Raw genomic sequence first — 21,071 nt, forward strand, 5'->3', positions numbered from 1 at the left:
TAACATTGGCACTTACATTATGTGAGAAGCATTTATTGGAAGGGAGGTACTTCTCCAGAACTAGCATGAAAATAAAGCTACGGCTCTCATTACTGTAGTCCTTTAGCTTCTTTCTACGTTTTCTTATCAGTAGTTTGGATATATTTAAGCTACCTTGCCACTGCAACAATAATCACTGTTGAAAATGTACTGTTTAGCTCTGTAAGTTTTCATTGACACTTATTTAAGCTTAGAGTTATGTTTAGAAAACAAAAAACAGGTGCAGGCTGGAAAACAAGGAAAGAAAAAAAAGTGTATAGTTAATAAAACCAATAATAAACACATACGAAAGCCCTTCATATCTGCTCTGTGAATCCTACTGCAAATGACTCAGAGCAACAAAAACACGAGGATGCTTCCATTTCCATTTTGTTCTGCCTGGGCTTCTGAACTTACACACAACTCTGTTCCTTCCAGTGCCCAGGGGCCACAAAAAAAGATGTTACACTGCTAAACAAACCGTGCCCTCCCTACAAACATATTGATTCTCTGTGGCCATCTATACCTGCCCTGGAGGCAGATTCACACCAGCAAGCCATCAGTTCTCATAATATAAGAGGATCTGATCTTTTCAGAGCTTCCCTGACGCGAACTGTAATCACGATCTCCAACCAAAAGATAATTTTGCAAAGCCAAGAAAAACATCAACAGGATCGACCATTTCCCTCATCACTTTATGTCTTTACATACTATTATTTCTCTCCCACATATTTTCACCACATTCCTCCACTTTCACTTTTGACTGCCCACATACTTTACCGCAAATTAAAATGAAAACAAGGAGAAATTCAAGTAATCAGATAAGTATTACACGTTTATACACTGGTTATCAAAAATGAAGATACTTTTCCTTTCTCAATGATTAATAGATGTATTATTTATTATTATTTATCGTACACTACTTAATGAGAAAACAAGTAAGTGTTCTTTGGCAAAAGAATTTAGGCTAAGAATATCAAGGACAAAACATCTTAACTATGCACGAGCCAGTCTATCAGAGTTAATGGCTTTGAGAGCAAGGGCAGGCTGGATGTCCAGAAGAGGCATGCTGTAGGGCTGCAATTTCAGGACTGAGAACACAACCAAAGTGACTGAGAAACAAACTCACATTGAAATTAAAAAAAAAAAAAAAAAAAAAAAAGTATAGAACTTAATTTGAGAAAATAAACTAGGTTGAAGAATTGAGGGGAAAAAAAAAAAGGGAGAACTTAAAGTGGAAATAGAAATTCAGAGAATGCATAAGCACCTAAAACATCTTTTCCAATACTTTCCATTTTAGCTGTTCTAAACTTCTGGAGCAGGGCCTAGTATTTTTAAGGGTGGAGAGGGAAAAGATATTTAAAGGCTCAGTAGATACTGCAGCAGAGAAAAGTATGGATATTTTTCAATTTGAGGCTTTTGAAGTGTATCAACATCACATTCCCTGCACCCACAAGGACTTTGTTTTAATTTTAAATGGGAAACTGGAAACGGGAAATGACTTATTTCTAGAAGGTAAAGCTATCAGAAGGTCATCCAATATCGTAACAGATCATTACAGGAACTACACAAAATCAGTAGGACTGCCATCAAAACTCACTGATGTGGCAACAGCCAGCTTACTTCTCAGCACAGTGCGAACAGGATGTCATAATGCCATGCAAACCATGATTTTTTCTTCATGCGTAATCCATGATTTGGCATCTGTTTGTCTCACAGAAAGTGTTGTAGGCATTGACTTTAGAGAAAACAGCAGCAACAATGAGTAAACAAAACACTGAATCTGCAAGACTTACAGCCTGGAAACACTGCTTGGACACATAAAACCAACGGGATCACAGCTTTTAAAATGGCCAGACATTCAGATTGTTACACGCTACAACTAAGTTTAACATATCATGAAGACCTAGTTATATGATTCACATTCTTGCACTCCATTCACTTGGCTGTCTTTGCTGCTTTCAGAACACCTTGGTGTTCCTTCACAGAATATGTACTTTATTTCTGCATAACAGTGAAACATACATCCATAGTTTTCAGTTACTGTTAGACTAAAAGCAATATATTCAGAACACACATATGATTCAGAATGTACAGCTAAATAAAATTTATCAGCATTATACATTAAACATGATCTAACAAGCAACTGTAGATAAACTTTCTACAGGAAATATTATGTTTCTTAATGTTTCTGGCATATCTATTATTAGAATTTCAAATAAACAAATGACTGCATGCATTTCTAAAGGGAGAGACAGAAATGCTTATTAGCATTTAGCAAAGAGCAATAAAGACATCTCAAAATTATGAGTTACATCTGAATAGTTTTTTAAAAAGTGAGAAAAACAGAATTCCAAATTTAACATTTGGTAACAAGTCATTTGCACAGGGAATGTGGAAATAATTCTGAATTTGTAGCACTGTTCTGTAATTTTATGTTTATGGAGCTCATGAAAGCTCAGCACAGGAAAGGAACAAAGCATAAACAAACCAGTATATGCAATTTTGGGAGTCTGCTACTTGCATTTTGCAGAACTGCCAAAGGGTTCCTCTCATTATATTTTGCAATGCTTGAAAACCAAAAAAAGTAATACAATTGTTCAATAATTTTGTTGGTACTTGAAGGATCCCTATTTAATGTTGTTTTCCACTGCTATATGAGAGGAAGTTTTTCACTGCCAGTTGGTTTTGGTTTAGATTTTGTTTTTCTAAAAAAAAAGCAACAAAAATACCCAACAACATATGCCTTTATAGACAGCAAAAGGTTTTCATTAGCCTGAAGTTGCTAAGGGCTTGCAGAAGCTTTTCAACATGAGTGATATGGCTTGATGAGAATTTTAAAGCAAACTGGGCTTGCAGTCCACAGTCAGAATTAAGAACCAGTAAGAGCACCCTTTAAAATAACTAGATCACAGAGTTGTGATGGAGAAGAAAGTGTACTAACGTAATTACAGCATGACACTAAATCTTACTCATCCAGTTCATAAAGCACTAATCAGTTCAGTTGAATTGGCCTCTAGTGACACAATTACTAATTTAAGCACAACTCAAAATAAATCTTAACACTCCTTCCAAAATTTCAAGTCTTGGCAAAGATCTGAGTACTTCTAATAGTACTACTTCTTCTGTGGTATTAGTGGTGCTGAAGGACTTGATTAGTAAGGACATTCCTGCTCTTGGTTACAGAGTAACATCCTATGGCACAGAATAATGCTTTAGATTTCCATAGCTGATAACTAACATTCAAGCCTCTTTACATTGAGTCAACCCTCACAAAGCCCTTTCAAGGTAGTTTACATGCATCTGTAATTACTTTCCCTCAGAGACAGGCTGATTAATTTGAGGTCAGGATGAAGGAGTGTAATTGACTTCATCTGAGTTACTTCTTTTTCCTTTTAAACATGTAATAGGAACAGAAAGCCAAAAAGAACTTATTATTGACTCATTCTCTAGGGGTATCACAGAAAATACTAGTCTTCTGTGGAAAACACAGAGGCCCAAACTACTTCAGAAAAAGTGGGAAGGCTGTAGAAATTAGTTTCATGCTCCACTGGTATGTAGACCCACCCAACTCATTTTCAAATACTGTAATCCTTATTTTGAGAAGCATTTCAGTTCAAATAGTTGTGAAAACTCAAATATTACTGAACAGGAGATTATGTCTTTTATATCTCTAAGAAAAAGGTCTACATACTCATTTTTATACAGCTTTTTCCACATGAAAACAAAATAATACACAATGCAACATCATTATTTTTCAGTTACACTCTTCTCATCTATTTCTACCAATGTACATCTATAGAAGTATTATATCAGTTTACTTACAAGTTCATTACATCAATAATGGAATGTTCACTTAGCTTAAAAGCTATTTTAATAAAGTCCAAAATAAATATTGATAATTTAACATTCTAAATTCTAAGCTTCTATTATTGTAGTAGTTAAGTAACTAATGCTATAGGAGAGAACACAATAGAACAAATTGATTTATACATCAGAAATGAGCAACTTGGAAAGGAAAACCCGCCAGTAAGAGATACTTTTAAAAGTAGATGTAGGGTAACTAGAGAAATAAAATTCAAGAAACAGCATCTTATCATATCAATGTGAGCAAAAACAACTAGACATTTTAAAGCGGTGCCTGGCAAATTCAGAATGTGCAGTATATGATATGCACTCAACTATGAACTCCTTCAAAGGTTCTTTTCTTAAATGTAGTAAAAGAATGTTAGTGCAGAGGAGATACCAGAAGGACAAAACCAAGGTGTGCTTTAATGGCTTTTCATGCAAGTTAATGGCTTTTCACTTAAGTTTCATAAAGTTTCTATCGTCTTCTACCACATTTCAAAAGGCAATAAAAAAATTAATGGTATACTGTATTTATAAATTCATCATCCTACTGGATGAACAACTGCTGATGAGAATTTGACGATTAAGACTTTACCATATTAAAAACAGAAAAATAAACGAAGATTTTATTTTAAAAGGAAAAGAAATTGTTGAGTGTGTAAAATGAACTGGACTCTTCATCCAAGATTGGCCCTCTCCTAGGTGGTTACTGGTGTTAATTTCTTCTGATTTCCTTTTTTTTTTTCCCCTGAAAGGATCAAGTCTCGTTTCTCTTCAGCAATCCTCATGTAGCACATATGCCAGAAAAAGTGACAGTCTTCAGAATTCTGAGTTCAATATCCAAAAAAACCCTCCCTCACTTCTTTAATCTTTGAATTTTAAGAAGTAAAAGATACACACCAAAATGTACCAGTAAACTTCAAAAGAAAAGAAACGAAAGAAATAATATGACATGAAATCAGTACAAGTCTAGTGCTAAGCAGCAACAACTTCAAAAGACTTTTCCCTAATTTAGGTTACTGGAGGTTTTCATCTTTACCTGTATTTTACCTGGTAAGTACCTAGCTTAAAAGCAAACAGAATGCAAACATGACAAACATTAGAAACAGCTTCCAAATTCATAGTATTTAGAGATTCACTTTGTGGAAAAGATAAATGTATTGTTGTACTCTGCCTGGCGCTATCTGAGAACTTGTGAACACAGATAGGCAATAAAGAAGTACACCAGTCTATGAGCACCTATATGGAAAAAGATAGCTGACTGGCTCGTTTACCTAGTGGAAGAACACAGCAAGATCCAGTGGTGGAAAGATGAAGTCAGGCAGATTTTAGAGATATGATACATATTCTTATTAGCCACAAAAAGTATGCTAGTAATTACCTGTCATTTCAAGCTTGGAAACCAGAATCAACCTCCCATTTCAAAAGCTCTTTTGCATATTAAAGAAAAAAATTACAGTTTGTATTACACAAGAAGCTAAATGAAATTTGCATAGCACACAATTCTAACCTTAAAAGAGCTATTTTGCCTGTAAAAACAGAAATGTTTCAATAAACGTTCTCAAAATGTACATTCTAAACTTTACTGTTTACACTTACTTGGTAGAGAATGGAAGGGGTATGAAGGATAGGAAGATAGTCACTAAAAATCCTCAAGAAGCAGTACCTAAAAACTGTAAACTATTAAAAATATTGTTTGAGTGGAATATAAATAATAAAATACGAATATCCATATTTTATTATGAATAATAAAAGCAACTCTGTTGTGCTGTAGCTGGCTATTGAAATGAATCTCAGTAGGCATTGAATTGTGTCTTTACTGCATCTTTTATCATTTGTGTTTCTTTGCCATTGTCTGTAACGGCATTGTATCATGCAGGTTGGCTCAAAATTCATTGTGACAATGCCCATAGGGACAACACTGTCTTGTGACCTTTGTCACTGTAAGAATAATTAGTGAAACAAGAATTAAACAGAACCTGAAAGACATTTGCTTTCTGCTTAAGCCGTTTTCCTCCTTATTTTGCAGGTCTTCCAAAATCAAAAAGTATTTTTCCCCAAAACACAGCACACAGCCCCAATTCTCCTATTCTTTGTTGTAACAACCTTAGGATGCATGTGTTTCAGAGAAATATTTCTACAGACTTGCCAGCATTTAAGCAGAGGGAATTTAGTATATTCACACTACAAATACACCCCTTAGCAAGACCAGTTTCTGAGAATACTGCTTTCAGAATTTTTCCCATATGGTTTCAAACAGTAAGTCAAGCTACAGAACTGACAGCTCTGTCAAGAGTTTTAGGAATGTAATTTCACTAGTTGCATTCCCACACATCATTATATTAAGTAATGCTGTCTGAATACTATAAAAAACTTCTCCTGCTTGGCAACATAGGACTATATTTTTTATTATGCATATTTTAAAGATACCATGAACAGTTTCCCAAAACAACAAGCCTATGAGGAATTTAGGTCGACTTACCTTTTAAATCAGATAGATTTACACAGTAACAGGAAAAAAAAATTATACAGAACATAAGTGATTTTGGGGCTTTATTGGGTTTCTTGTTGGTGGTGGTTTTTTTGCTGTTATTGTTATTTGGTTGGGGGGGTTGTTTTGTTTTGTTTTTTGGAGAAAAGGAAAATGAATCAATGGAAAATTGCCATGAGAATTCAGAGTTAACTAAAAAACTAGCTCTTCTTCACAGAGAGGAAAAAATACATTTTAACCTGATCTATGTGTCCTGATTTCTGAACCGATACATTACCAAAGATTTAAAAAACAGATCAGACTTGCATCAGATTTATCACTGACTCTCATTCTAAGGGCCAAATTAAGAATGCCTTCAAACAAAAAAACTGACAGAAATAACATCATTCTAGCTGATTGGGATTGCATTACCCAGCAGAAATAACACGATAAAGGGACTACGGTATGAGTAAACATTCAAAGAACCAGTTAACACAATAGGAGAATATACATAATTAATAACCCTGGACAGCTGAAGATTGACTATAGTTCAGTGAATAAAAATGAAAAGATCAAGTGAGAAAATAAATACTATTAAACAGTACAGCTTTAGTTTAACTCTACAGTTTGAATTCATCTCTCAGGACAACAGAGCAGTCCACACCAAAAGATTCAAACACCTATGTTCAAAAAATAACATTTTTTCTACCAATCAGAAGCAGTGTTCAGTATGTCATAGAAAAGACTGGTATTCTTCATCTAAGCAGTATTCTGGTAAATAATCGTTCTGTTGTACTAAAAAATTCAGTTTGGCTTGTCATCTTAATGAAGCTATCAGCCAGTACACTATCACATATGTCTATTGCACAGAACTCTCAGACCCAGAAATCAGAAGACTACTACACCTTGCAGGCAATTTTGGCTTAAGAGAAACACTATAAGCACATAGATACAAGTGAAATATCTGTAAGAAGTTACTTCCCCAAACAGCTAGTGGTCTGAAGTCCAAAGCTAAGCACTGCTGCAAGCTAAATGATGCAAGCCTACTCTCCCAGAAGAGTGGTGAGCAAAACTAATTCTTAGTATTATGAATTAATAATACTGGACAGTGAGCTACCCACTAATTTTGGCCATAAATCACTCAATCCACAGCTATTCCTTCAGCTTATCTGAAAGTTCCAAGTGATTGAAGTGTAAAGCATACCTCCAAAAATGATAACCATTTTATGTTGCCTAAAAGTAGAAATGAATGGTTTGTGTCTGGACCAACTTGTGTACAACATATATACACATATATTCTAAATTCAAACTTAATATGTAGTCCTGCACATCACCTATACAGGTGAGTAAAAGTCCCTCCCAAATATGCAGTGACAACCAGAAAGCCTATTTTTATTAGTATGAAAGAAAAACATATATTATAAAGCCACTACATAAACCAATAATATTTTATGTAAGCTCATATAATATTGTATTCATATTAGTTTCTTTCAAAATACAGCAGAAATGTCAGAGACATATCAGAAAGGATTACAAGTAGACTTCCACAGAATGACAGAGTAAGAAATCAAATGATGTAGATTTATAGAAAAACAACAAAAAAGCACTATTCTTTACTACTTCTCATAATAAAAAAGCAATACCAATTAATTCAATAGCTACCAGGCATAATGTTTTTTTTTTTAAATGAATACATATCACTTTAGCAAAATTGCACTCAAGTGGTAAAAAAATCAGAAATCCTGCCAGTACACAATCTGAAACCTCTGTGTTTATTAAGCAGGATATTTCACAAGTGGTAAGCAATCAGTGTTAGGGATGTAAGAGAGCTTCTAAGTCACGAAGTGAGACATAATTTTCCATCAAATAGGTTAACTTCAGTATTCTACTGCTACACTTCCAGCTGAGGTGCCAAAGGCAGGAGACACAATGAACAGATTTTCTCATTCCATACAGTAGCTCCTAAATTCCTAGAATCTGAATCAACAATAAAACTACAGGGCACAAGATTTGACCAAAAAAGAGTCATTGTGAATTCAGCTTCATCCATAAACAGAGCGTGAATAAACGCGAGTCTGAAAACCAAAGAAATTAAAAAAAGAAATTCAAGATTCCTGTAAAAAGCAAACAATGCTATCTTCAAGAAGGAAGAATCAGGGAACTATGGGCCAGGAAGCCACATCTCAATCCTTGGGAAAGTGATGGAACAGCTAATCCTGGAAGCCATTACCAGGTGCATAAAGAACAAAAAGGGTGACCTGAAGTAGCCAGCATGGGTCCACAATGGGGAAGTCATGCCTGAGCAACCTGATAAGACTTTATGGTGAAACAACTGGCTTGGTAGACAAGGTAAAAGCAGTTACATTGTTTACTTTGACTTCAGAAAGGCTTTCAACAACGTCTCCCCTAACGCTTTAGCAGAGAAGTTGATGAAGTACAGGCTGGATGAGGAGACAGTAAAACAGACCAAAACATCCCTGAATGGCCAGGCTTTGAGAGTGGTTATCAGTAACGTGATGTCTAGTTGGAGGTCAGTAACTAATGGTGTACCTAAGGGATCAATACCGGATCCAGTCCCACTTTAACTTCTTTGATAATGATCTGGCTGATGGGGAGGGGAGGAACATATCTGCAGCAAGTCAGCAGATGACAAAAAAATGGGAGGAATGGTTGAGATGCCAGAGGGTCGGGCTGCCACCCAGAGGGATCTGAACAGGCTGGAGAGATGAGCTGGCAGAAGCCTCTTGACATTCAACAAGGGGAAGTAACAAGTCTTGTACCTGGGAAGGAACAACCCCAGGCACCAGTACAGGCTGGGGGCGGGAGGGGGGCAAGCAGCTACAAAGCTGCTTGGCAGAAAATGGTTTGTGGGTCCTAGTGGTCACCACGCTGAGCGTGAGCCTTCAACACACCCTTCCTGCAAAGAGGGCCAGTGGTGTCCTGAGCCTGCATCAGGCAAAGCATTGCCAGCAGGTGAACGGACATGATTGTTCTCCTCTCTCTACTCAGCACTGGTGAATGCACACCCAGGAGTGCCGGTTCCAGTTCTGGGCTCCCCAGCACATAAGAGACATGGACATACTGGAGAGAATCGAGCAAAGGGCCATGAAGATGATGAAAGGACTGGAGCACCTCTCCTGTGAGGAAAGGCTAAGAGACGGAATTGTTCAGCCTGGAGAAGAGAAGGCTTAGGGAGATCTTATCAATGTATATATGAAGACCTGAAATGGGGGGTGCAAATATCCTCCTCCCTGCAAGAGCAAGGCTCTTTTCAGTGATGCCCAGTGCCCAGACAAGAATCAATGGGCACAGACCAAAACACGAGAAGTTCCCTTCTTGACCATCAGGATACGCTTTTTTTTTTTTTTTTTTTTTTTTTTTACTGTGAGGGTGCCTAAGCCCAGACTGGCACAAGTTGCCCAGAGAGGCTGTGGAGTCTCCCTCCTCCGGATCTTCAAAAGCCACCTAGGCACGGTCCTGGGCACAGTCCTGGGCAGCTTGCTCTGCGTAGCCTTGCCTGAGGACCAGATGGCCTCCAGAGGTCCCTGCCAGCCTCAACTATTTTGCAATTATGTTGCTGGCAAGTATGAGGAGAGAACTGTCACTTCCTTTTGCCATATATACATATTCCTTCTGTGGGAGAAGTGAGCAAACTGGGAATTTGCACACAGCCACATAAACAAGTTTGTAAAGTACTTATATATGGAGGGCACATTTATGGGACCAGGTCTTTTAAACAATGTTTTAACCATATATACATTCCAGAGAGTATTAATAATTAGATACACCTCTTTAAAGAAGCTAACATAATCTCTAAATCAGTCTAAAAATCTAAATTGTAAAACCAATCTAAAAAACAATCAGTCCCTAAGTGTTTTCCAGTATTTCAACTTTTTTTTTTTTAAAGTAATTCAAGAGATACTGATGAAAATTTATAGAGTTTGCTAATACAATATATCTTAAGACAATACTTGGCCCACTATTTCTCAATGTGCACCAAGATAATATAGCAAATATGTGCTAATATACAACTACTTACAGAATACAGAGGGGAATAAATGAAAGCCTTGTGCAGCCATCTACTACACTCATAGTCTTATGAATCACCTTGTAGTGTCTTATAAGGAGATCACTAGCTCCTCTTCCATTATCCCTAAATATTTTCTCCTACATGCCTTGTTAGCAGAAAAAAAAATAAAAAATACCGTGCTGTAGCAATTAGTTCTGTGCATTTAATCCTTTGGCTATGGAAATGCTCTCTTGAACTTCACAGTCTCACTACACTGAAGTCTACAGAATAAAGACTTTACAGGTTTTTCAAAACATACTGAGAAAGTATGTTCAAGCAGTTCAATTAAACTATACCTTAAGGCATACATTCATACTTGAGCTGATACTCAACTTGCAATCCAGGCTAGTTATGTAAATAACGTTAGAAGAAAAAGCGAATGACACTGTATTTTTATAGTTGCTTTTGTGCAAGCATAATTACAAATGACAGTTTAAAACTACGTTCTACGGGATGTAAAGCACTAGCAAAGTGTTATTCCATTACATGAGATGGTGGTGAAGGCACAAAGAGTCTCCAAAGCCATAAAACACACCAGAAGTATTCAATGTTGCAGGCCTCACACAAAACTGCAGATGCAAACACAGAAATGTCATCCCCGAAGGAAGTCACAGAAGGACCACAGGTGTGAAGGGTACAAGTTCTAGCATAGCTAGAATTCCAAATAAATGATGACCAAAGTTGCTTGCACTAGATTCTCATTTGTTGAAAACCAAGCAGCAAAATAGAGATCACTGCATAGTTTGTCTCACGAAAATTCTTGTGCAGTACTTTCAGAATTACCTCCCATTCAGAGCACACGTTATATTCTGAGAAGTAAACCTTACAAACTTATAATTTCACTTTGTTTTCAGATTGCTCACTTCTCTCAAATGGAAAGTCATACTTACCTATATAATCAGCGTACCTCTGACCATTTAAACTCTGAAACTTGTATACTTGGCATTGTAAATATTATTTAAAAAAAAAAAAAAAAAAAACAGAAGCCAAAAATATTATGTGCAACTCTTCTTTTTTGGTGTGTGTGTTATCAGCCATTTTCTTGGTTAGTTAGTAGATTTTTCTTATGTGCAGAACTCTACAAGATTTGTGTCTAAAATTACACAGTTTTCCAAATGATCAAGTTTAAGTACTTGGAAAAAAATCAACTGCAATGCAATCGTGTGTATCTTTAGACTTTGTCACTGACATGTCTTCCCAAAATGTGCATTTTACACCCAAAAGTTTAAAAGCTGCTGCTACAAACTATGTTCTGATTTTGTCAGTGTACTATGTATTCCTTATCTATCAAATTTATTTCCTATGTACTTTTCACTAAACAAATCATAGAGTAACAAACTCAATTTTATACTAGCAAGATATATAGCAACAATAAAAGCAAAGCAAGATCAATTAAGTTCAACAGTTTTGTGGAACTATTTGATCCTGTCTGACACTGATAGTTTTGTATACACATCTCATAATGCAGCTGAAGGCTTATTAAGAATCACCGTATGTTATACCTGCTCACAGATGTGATCATTTACACCTAAAGATCCAATGAAACTTCACTACCCTGACCACATTTAACCACTGCCTAATAAGCACCCTTCTTGTTTTGTTTTTCAGCACCTTGACTTGTCATCAATTTTGTATTTTAGACTTCTTGCTTTAAAACACAGCTATATAGCTTTACTCTCTTAAATTAAAAAAATAAATTACCTTCTGAGGGGTCAAAACCCTCTGCCTGAACTTTTCGATTGTATCTTGACCTGCAGCTGCCCATGCACTGGCAAACGCTTCAGCTTTGTCTTGATCCAGGTGAATACTTTGCAGCTGTTGTTGCAGTGAAGCAGGCTTCAGATTGTGATAAACTGCCTGTTTGAATGAAAAATAACTGCTATTGTTGAAGTATTGTTCTAAATATTGTGCCAGCAAAATTCTACCACAGATGGCCATCATATCCACCCAAGATTTTAATTAGCAACTCTACTGTGGGACTGCAAACACCCTGTTCATATTAACCCTTTCACTGAGCAGAGTGTAACTATCCCAATTATATCTCAAAGTGCAGTATTACAAATGAGTCTCCTCAAGACAGACAAACTATGAAAAATGTATATGTAGACTAGTTCTCAGTATACCTCTATATTTCTCCACTGTAAATATGGTAAAGCTGCCATCACTGAAAAAAAAAAAGAAAAAAAAAAAAGGCTTTAAGGTCAACTGTGACCAGGAAGAAAAGACAGCTTTTCCCAATTACACCCACATGAGCATTGATTTTAGTGACAAACATTCTATACCATAGACAGGCCTCCACTTTAAAAACAGGACTCCATCAGCCTCCCAATCTCCTCTATTCCTCCCCTCCCCCCCTCAAAAAAAAAAAAAAATCAACACATACAGCAAAAACCATGCAGCAGCTTTATTTCTGTGGGTCCATATAGATGGAAAGGCTATTAAAAAATGTATGCTTTGACAGAACAAGCAGCTATTCTAAAAAAAAAAAGAAATCAGTTGGAACATAGAGTCCTCATGTAACATGTATCACACCTGAGAATCTTCTTTGGACTGATCAGTACTTTTTTTTTTTTAAATGCAAAAAAAACAGTAAGTCCTGGAACACGTAACTACTCTTTCTATTCACCCGCAGTAATTATACTAAAGCAGACAAATTAAATTAAGAACAGAGAATAATACAAGTAAACTCCTGTCTGGCTGAGATGAAATTTCGAAATTCCAGTCTGGATGTTACCAGTGTTTCTTTTAACTTCTCATGTATTCACTGTCTGTTTGTTCTCTTTTTAATATCGTGGAATATGTTAACCAAGCTAACTCATGTTAAATTGACACGTGCAGGAAAGGACGATTCACATCTCGTGACACACCTGATTGCCATCAGTATGCACGCCCAACACAGACTGCACTCACTGTACTTGCATGGGATTGTATCAACGACACTGCGGCTGTCTCAACCTCTAAGATAAAGTTACCTATTTAAAATGTCGTATCTTGGCAACCCACCTGAGTGGTAAACCACAGCAGAAACAGAGAACCTCCTCTGTGTAAAAGTCCCCTAGCTGTACATCATGCGGTCACCTACTCATACAGACACGAGAACTACAGCTCTTTTACTGCTCACCTACAAATAAGAGGAAAGACTACACCTTATTACCAGTATTTCCCTCACAGCCATACAGAGGTGGTTTCCATCGCCTTTATTTACTTTATTTAGAAACTCATCCCACAAATGCAATGAGTCCAATTCAGATCAGCAAAGTGTGCAAACTAAAGCTGTAAAATCATGCCCACAAGACATGCATAATTTACTACAGATACATGTTTTCACAAATTACTTTTTAGCTGCACATCTATATTTTAAATTCACAATCTGATAAAAAATATATATTTAACAATTCACAATGATAAAAATGATGTACCTGCTCCAAAATGAATGATATAGTTTCAAGAACTAGATGAAGATCCTGCTTTTCCAACGAAAAAGCTATTTGAAGTTTTTCTTCTTCCTCTTCACTGAAGCTACTTTCAGCCTGAAGCACAAAAATAGTTACTGCTGACATTCCATTTGGCCGCCATAAACATATATGCCCAAAGAAAAGCTTTCTCCCCATTTTTATAAACATAGTATTTGTCCTGTTTTTCTAAATGGATAAAGTAAAGCCCTTCTCCAGCAGAGAAAGACAACATAATACAATGTTTCATCTCAATGAATATGAGATTTACACGATATTGTGGGCTTTTATCACAATCAATTAAAAAACACCACAAGAAAATGCTTTCTACTTAACTTGAGAACTACTAAGGAAATGCGTATCTTTTGACTACATCAGATTGTCTCCAATAAACTTTTACAAGTAAAAAGAAGAAAAGTAAGAAGCGCACTATTCCAAAGAAAACTGAAGGCAAAGCAGTTTTGTAGTTACTTATGCAGGCTTCTTCCACTCCAGATTCTCCTTTTGAAAAATGCCTACGCTGTTATAGAGAAAATGAAGCCCTAATGTAAGCTGTTTTGAAAGTCAGATTTCAGTACAATCTATAGCACACCATATTACTGAAGATTACTAAGAACGTGCTGTACTTTTAAATACAGCAGTTATGTTTATTATACTACAGTAAATTAAAGAGTAATTTAAATGCAGATATTGTCATCTTTTCAAATGTAATTACTAATAGTTGATGCTACAAACATCAAAACACCATATTTAGGCCACTTAATAAGCCAAAATTGCAAAGCTCCACAAAAAAAAGCAATTGAGCTGTCAGAATAAACAAAATGAGGCAATTACAGAAAAAAACTTCAGTGATTAGAGTTTGTAGCAAGAATATCAAAATGGAAATGTTATTTCAATCATTAGAAACCATACTGCATTATCAGCAACATGCAAGCTAGTAATTTTGGTAGGGAGAAATCAGGAATCGCAGCAAATAACCCAAATAGCCCTTACAGCCTCGGAGCTATGACCTGTAGTAAGGTTTTATTTTCTGTCAGCGCTACTTCTAACCTGTGATGTTTTAGTGTTTATGTGCACGTAAAGCAGATTGTGTTTGCTTTCTTATTTCTTTCTAAATAAAAAAAAATAAAATAAGGGAATATGCAAGATGTGACACTGAAATATATATATATTTATTTATAAATATATATATTGTGTATATATGTATATATTTATATGTACATATAAACAAATACATATATTTATACGTACATATATATAGGTGTACATATATATATGTATAAAAATGTATATATTTATATTTATATGTGTTTATATGTATGTATATATATACATATATATACATACATTCTTCCATATATGTATATATATATATATATGGAAGGAATCCTCAACAAAATCATTTCCGTTTTAACACTTTGCTTGTTGTTTCCCCCTGCAACACGTTGTGCCAAAACCAGATTTAAACTCCACTCGACTTTTTGACCGTGGGGCGAAACGGACTCCTGACGTTCCTTCTGCCACGCCGCTGAAAGAAGTGAACGAAACCAGCAAAAAAAAAACAAAAAAAAAAACAAACAAACAAACAAACAAAAAAAAAAAAAAAAAACAAAAAAAACACAACAAAACCTGGCAGGAACAGGTGACAAAAGCGCCCGTTTACGGCTTCTTTCCGACCTCACCCCTCCCCAGGCTCTGGCCCACGGCCACAGCACGGCCCGGGGAGGGGGGGGGGATGGAGGGGGGGCGCCCACCGGAGCGGCCCCTCCTGCGGGCACAGCCCCAGCCCCAGCCCCGGCCCCGGCCCCGGCCCCGGCCCCGGCCCCGTCCATGGGGCCCCCGCCCGCCCGCCCGCCCCGACCTTCAGGTGCAGCTTCTGCAGCAGGCGGGACAGCAGCCGCGGGAAGCGGCCCGGGTCCACGGCGTTCAGCAGCGACACGGCCCGGCGGATGCTGCGGGGAAGGAGAGGAGGAGGTGAGAGGAGGAGGAGGAGGAGGAGGAGGAGGAGGAGGAGGAGGGGGGGGGAGGTCGGGGGGGGGAGGTCGGGGGGGTCCCGCCCCGGTGCCGGGCAGCCGCTACCTGTCGGTCTCCGGCACAACGGGCGCCGCCATGGCTGCCGCTGCCGCCCCGCCCCGCAACGGCGGCGCGGTGGGGCCAAGCGCCGCCCGGGGCGGTGCCGTGGCGGGGGGAAATGGCGGGAGGCGGGGTGGGGGCGAGGGGCGGGAGGGCGGTGAGGCGGCGGGGCGCGAAGGGGGGAGGAGGTCGTGGCAGGCGGGATGTGGAGATAATGGGGGAGTTGTGAGAAATGTGTTGCAGATGGGCCCGCTGGAACCCTGGGTCTGTAAAGTGAGGGGGTTTTAGTGGTAGATGATGGAGTTGTAGGATCGTTAATGTTGGAGAAGCCCTCCGAGATCATCTGGTCCAACCATCGCCCTGCTACCAGTGTCACACACTAAACCATGTCCCCAAGCACCACATCCAGCCTCTCCTTGAACACCCACAGGGATGGTGACTCCACCACCTCCCTGGGCAGCCTGTCCCAACGCCTGACAGCTCTTTCTGAGCAGAAATGGCTCCTCATTGCCAACCTGAACCTTCCCTGGCACAACTTGAGGCCATTCCCTCTGGTCCTATCACTAGTAACCTGCGAGAAGAGGCCGACCCCCAGCTCCCCACACCTTCCTCTCAGGTAGCTGTAGTGAGCAGTAAGGTCACCCCTGAGCCTTCTCTTCTCCAGACCAAACAACCCCAGTGCCCTTAGCCTGGACACGCTCCAGGGCCTCGATGTCCTTCTTGTACTGAGGGGCCCAAACCTGCACACAGCACTCAAGGTGAGGCCTCACCAGAGCAGAGTACAGGAGGACGATCTCCTCCCTGCTCCTGCTGGCTGCACTATTCCTGACACAAGCCAGGATGCTGTTGGCCTCCTTGGCCACCTGGGCACACTGCTGGCTCATGTTCAGGTGAGCATCGACCAGCACCCCCAGATCCTTTTCCTCTGCACAGCTTTCCAGCCACTCTGCCCCAAGCCTGCAGCACTGCATGGGGTTGTTGTGGTCAAAGTGCAGGACCCAGCACTTGGCCATGTTGAACCTCATCCCACTGGCCTCTGCCCATCGACCCAACCTGTCCAGGTCCCTCTGCAGGGCCTTCCCACCCTCCAGCAGAAGGTCAGCTGAGATTTCAGCCATGGCCTGTGCAGATGGAGGCCTCCTTAAGCCATCGTCAGCATGAGAGGAGCAGCAGCCTTGGCTGTACCCAACTGGAGCTTTGCAGTGAGAGCTCCTGGCTGAGGCCTGGTGTCCTAACTCTTACCAGAAGGTGGACTTGCAGTATCTTACTAAAGGCAGCAACATTTGTCATGCTATTGTTCTGGGCTGAAATGTAATTATGGTCAACTATTTCATCTGTTTTTCTTTATAGAACACTGAAAAGGCACTATTCTTGTGATAAATTTGTTTGGCTGGAAAATAAAAATGAGTATTTCATTCCATGCTGAATAACGTAAGTTCGTGTTCTAGGAAGTCTCCCCGGAGAGCAGGATTTTATGAACATTGTTCAGTCAAAATGAGCAAGGGAGACTGCAAGTCTAGACAATTGCTTACTTATTTTAAAAAAGTTCTAGCTGATGCAGGTATGGTATGTGCTACTTGGGTTTGCTGCCAGTTCTCTGCTTTTATAAATGTATATATAAGTTGTAATATTTTAAAGTGCTTTCTTTCACGCTTTGCTGCATCAAATGAATGTTTGAAATGAGCAGCCAAAACAATAAGCATGAAAAAGTTATCTGGACATGATCCTGAGCAACCTGCGCGACCTAGACCTGCTTCACACAGGAGGTTTGACTAGAGACCTCTGGAGGCTGATGTGATTCTGTGATCAAAGACTCAGTGACAGGAATAAGATGACTTGATTGGAAATAATAAATAATGAAGTGAACCTGAGGTGGTACTCTCAAGTGCACAATTAAATGTTTTTTTCTTCATGCCTTTTTTTCTGATAGGGTAGTAAACGTGTAGAAAGTAAATAACACACAGCAATGAGTACTACAGGCTACTACAGGCTACTGCCAGAAAGGCATTATTTATTCATAAAAATAAATTATAAAAAGTCATGATGACATGTACATCCATTCATTTCTTGTTGCTTTGCACACATCTGTGATACATTTTTCAATGTGAATAATAGATTTTTTTTTTTCACTGAGCAAGTGAAATTACCCAATTTAACATATTTTATGAGTTTCCTTAACTATCCGTATAGTTAAAACAAATGTTGACCCCAAATGTTCCATTTAGACATGCAAATGAATGTTGTAGGGCCTATTAGATTCATCTGCTCAGATCCTATGACAAAATCTTAAGCACAGTGACTGAGATTTCAGAGCATTTAACTGCCAATGAGAATTAGGAATCTTACTGCAATAAAACTGTCTTGAAAAGCTCAGGCTCACCTGCTTTGCATTTCCAGAAATTGAGCTGTGTATTCTGTTTTTTTCACAAATATTGAACAAACCTTTGTGTTACTTTCCTATGGTTTATTTTACAGACTTTTCTCATCACCTAACTGTTAAGCTAGAATGCATTTAGGTATCTCTTTCTGACATGATCTCTTTTTAAAATACTTGTACGACTATCGGAGATAACAGACTATATAGACCATGAAAAGGATGTAAAGTTAGGAATTACAGAATACTTTCTACACTAGGTTATTTAAGCATTGTAATGTATTGCATAAGGTAGTTTTAAAAGTTCTTTCATTAGTGGTTTTAAAGCATAGAGAGACAAAAAACCTGTCAAGACAGGTGGGCAGTAAAAATGTAGAAAGTGAGTAAAGGTTATCTAGTATTGAGGATAACAGGCTCTTGAAAGCATACCAGTACCTTTTTTCTTTGAGCATATAATTTTCTCTGTTTTCTTCTGTCCTTTTGGTCCACTTTTAGTGCCACAGGCTGTTATTTGCAGTGTCATTCTGTTCATTTTCAGTTACCACAGTTATTTTTCCTTATTTCCACAATTCTAAAAGTTCTTTACAAAGGTGTTTGGAACTCCTTCAGGATAAGATTTGTACAATGTCCCTGACACTTACTGACTAAATAATTGTCCTACAACTCAGTGAAAATAAAATAGTAATGTTTCACATCAATTTTCGTTTGCTAACGATTATCTCACAGGTGGCTTAAGCAATTTCAGTTAGCAAACTATAAAATTGTGTGGCAGGAATTGAATTTGGGCTTTTACCTAATATTAAATAGCACAATTCTGCAAATCTTGTTGGAGAAAAAAAAAAAAAGTATTTTAAGTGTTTCAGTTAGATCATGTCTGTCAGAAATAAATACTTCCCTGTTGCTGGCTATGACTGTTGCCATTAAGAAACAATGTGCCATTCTTTCTATGCCATTATTTGAGTTCCACTGAGTGAATAATCTCGTTAAAATCAACAGGGTTCTGCTCAAATTGAATAAGGGTGGGGGACTCTCACTTTATCAGTCCTATGTATCAGTTTATTATATACTATTTTTATGCTTATTTGTGAACACTCACATCTATTCATGTGAACGGAGTAAAATTATTTGGATCGTGTCGTCACTCGCAACAGAAATCAGAGTTGCACAGCCTACTCCTTTAATGAAATGCAACTGTGAGCACACAGGAGATTTGTTCATGGACAATGGACTTCAATTTATTCCATTATAACATGAACAGACATGATCCTGTAAGGGAACAGTATTCATACATTTGCACCTGAGTGGAGGTGAAAGCAGGTCAGTATTGGCATGGTCAGGCTAGTGGGTAAAAAATATATTGCCCTCTACAAATAATAGGATGGAAAATCTTTCAATGGTTCATGCGAAGATTATAAACTAGAGTTGATGGAATGTAACTATGGCCTTCTAGCGTATTTTGAATTGTTAGCTTAGACTTGATGTATCCATTTCTCTAACAGAATGGAATCAAACAAAATCATCCACTGAAACATGCATAATTTGTTTTAAAATGTTATAAGATTATGAAAAACACGTTAAAGGAGAAGCTACAATCAGTATTGCTCTTACTAGCTAAGAAATTCAGCAGAGCCGCAACAACTGTAATCAATTTGGTGCAAATATTTTTTTAAGGCATATTTAAATATCTAGAAAGTATCAATCTGTATTTCTTCAGTCAAGTTCTTCTGGTTTTCCCACTGAAGTCTATCAACTCTATATTCTACTTTCATTTGGATGTATATAAAGTTCTGCTCTTATAGGAGGTTAAAAAGACCGTGGAAACTATCTGGAAAAGATTTCAAAGTACTTTAAAAAAAAAAAAAAAATTATGGGTTTCTGTGTTTGCATGAATCAGAGGCTGGCAAATTATAGAGTTACTTCAACAAATGCTGGCACATACTAATGTAAGTTCAATAATGGCATGGACGCATTTTTCTCTAAATAATGCAATAGAATTGAATGGTGCTGTGCCAATATGCAGAAGTTCATTTGAAGGCAGGAGGAATAGTTTAGTGGTTGGAGGTTGTGACTGAAGCATCTAGACTTTCTGCAGTCACAGGTCTGACATCTCCCAGGACTAACTGTCCATCATTTTGAAGCACTAAAGGTAATCTGAGTACCAGTCACTTTACTGCAGTTACCTAGAATCAATCAGGTCTTAAGGCAGACAGGAATCCTGTAGCACTTCATACAAGATTTGGGAGCTTGCTTTGGGGAAAAAAAATAATCTCAATGTTCTGCCTATTGTTTTAAAGTGGTAAAATCTGTTCCATTCCTAGTGTTTATTTCATTTCATGCTAGTACGCATATATAACTGTAGATGAATACTCATGGAGTCTTTAAATCAGAGGAGTTATACATAAATAAAAAATAAAAGTTGGTTTTGAGTGTGCAACGCTGCAGGAAGGATTTGCAAGCATTGTACAAGGAAAAGTCAGCATTATTTTGCCATGTATCAGTATGGAAACAGATGAACACACAGAAGTTATGGCCTTCCTATAGCTGTCTATCTGTAAACCCTTGTGTCGCAGTACTTAGTGGTGACATTGTCCTTTGATTTGAGAGACAGTTTTAGTCTGCCTTCTTATCACAGAATCATAGAATATCCTGAGTTGGAAGGAACCCACAAGGATCATGGAAGTCCAACTCCTGCCTCTGCACAGGACCACCCAGAAATCAGACTGTATATCTGAGAGCATCGTCCAAATGTTACTTGAACTCTGTAAG

At 38.1% G+C, this 21,071-nt stretch overlaps 1 protein-coding gene across 1 annotated transcript in view; it reads right to left on the reverse strand.

Annotated features, from left to right (window-relative positions):
- COMMD10 (COMM domain containing 10) overlaps window positions 1–15,994 on the reverse strand; it is a 105,122-nt gene extending 89,128 nt beyond the window's left edge. Inside the window, exons 1-4 of the mRNA XM_084304785.1 lie at window positions 15,938–15,994; window positions 15,720–15,810; window positions 13,826–13,936; window positions 12,108–12,263 (exon numbers count right to left, since the gene is read on the reverse strand). Of these exons, the coding sequence (XP_084160911.1) occupies window positions 12,108–12,263; window positions 13,826–13,936; window positions 15,720–15,810; window positions 15,938–15,969 (390 nt within the window). The 5' untranslated portion in view covers window positions 15,970–15,994. The remainder of the gene's footprint in view (window positions 1–12,107; window positions 12,264–13,825; window positions 13,937–15,719; window positions 15,811–15,937) is intronic.
- Window positions 15,995–21,071: the final 5,077 nt, after the last annotated feature.

Source organism: Netta rufina (assembly GCF_964035555.1).
Source record: "Netta rufina genome assembly, chromosome: Z".
In the NCBI taxonomy this organism is placed as follows: domain Eukaryota; kingdom Metazoa; phylum Chordata; class Aves; order Anseriformes; family Anatidae; genus Netta; species Netta rufina.